The sequence below is a fragment of the Octopus bimaculoides genome, chromosome 7 (assembly GCF_001194135.2).
Source record: "Octopus bimaculoides isolate UCB-OBI-ISO-001 chromosome 7, ASM119413v2, whole genome shotgun sequence".
Taxonomy (NCBI): domain Eukaryota; kingdom Metazoa; phylum Mollusca; class Cephalopoda; order Octopoda; family Octopodidae; genus Octopus; species Octopus bimaculoides.
Genome location: NC_068987.1, coordinates 21,369,755 through 21,370,673, shown reverse-complemented (window position 1 = coordinate 21,370,673; position 919 = coordinate 21,369,755). Strand labels below are relative to the sequence as shown.

General features: G+C 39.6%; 1 protein-coding gene across 2 annotated transcripts in view; it reads left to right on the top strand.

Moving 5' to 3' along the window:
• The window catches only part of LOC128248333 (uncharacterized), a 22,134-nt gene extending 21,488 nt beyond the window's left edge, over positions 1–646 (top strand). For both annotated transcript variants that reach the window (XM_052969328.1, XM_052969329.1), the window contains one exon: positions 434–646. In XM_052969328.1, the coding sequence (XP_052825288.1) occupies positions 434–631 (198 nt within the window). In that variant the 3' untranslated portion in view covers positions 632–646. The remainder of the gene's footprint in view (positions 1–433) is intronic.
• The last annotated feature ends 273 nt before the right edge of the window (positions 647–919 follow it).

Sequence of the window (919 nt, the reverse complement as noted above, 5' to 3'; positions counted from 1 at the left end):
TATATACATATATACGACGGGCTTCTTTCAGTTTCCGTCTACCAAATCCACTCACAAGGCTTTGGTCGGCCCGAGGCTATAGTAAAAGACACTTGCCCAAGGTGCCACGCAGTGGGACTGAACTCGGAACCATGTGCTTGGTAAGCAAGCTACTTTCCACACAGCCACTCCTGCGCCTTGTGTAACTTTGCTTGTTTTTTTTTCTTTTTGGTAAGAGTATTGGTCCGATACAAACCCTTTTTTTATTCCAGCCTCTATCTTTTGACCTGTCCTGTAAGGAAGGCCCTACTAGGAACTTGCACACTGCAACAAGGACTGGACATTTTGTTGGACCATAACCCCTACCTTACTCACACTGTTTGCTATAATTCAACAATGTTTGTCTTTTTTTCTTTTATAAATTGATCTACCAAATTTGTTTTCTTTATTTCAGTTTAGCTGGAATGTTGGTGTCCCCTCCAGTTACAAATTCCTTGATGTCTACGATTTGGATAAAGAACTGTTGGACACTATTAAAAAGCCTTTAGCTGTGATGTTACTTTACCCTCTCACTCAAAAGGTAATGTTTAATAATCTTAGTCTGTTCCATCCCAGTCTTATTAATCACCAATTATGCTTCTTTTCCCTCTAACTACATTCTTTACTTGGAATGCTTTCTCATGTTCATTTGTTTTACATCTATTTTACCATGCCAGCATGGGTTATAAGTATATGTTGTTCAGACACTCTTCATGCTAACCCTTGACTGTTTTTCGTGTAATGCTCTTACACCATATAGTTTCATACTATGCTGTGGGATTGAACCTACAACCACATCGTTATGAAGTGAGCATCTTAACCACACAATTATATCTGCACCCGTGATCATCATCATCATCGTTGTTTAACGTCTGCTTTCCATGCTAGCATGGGTTGGACG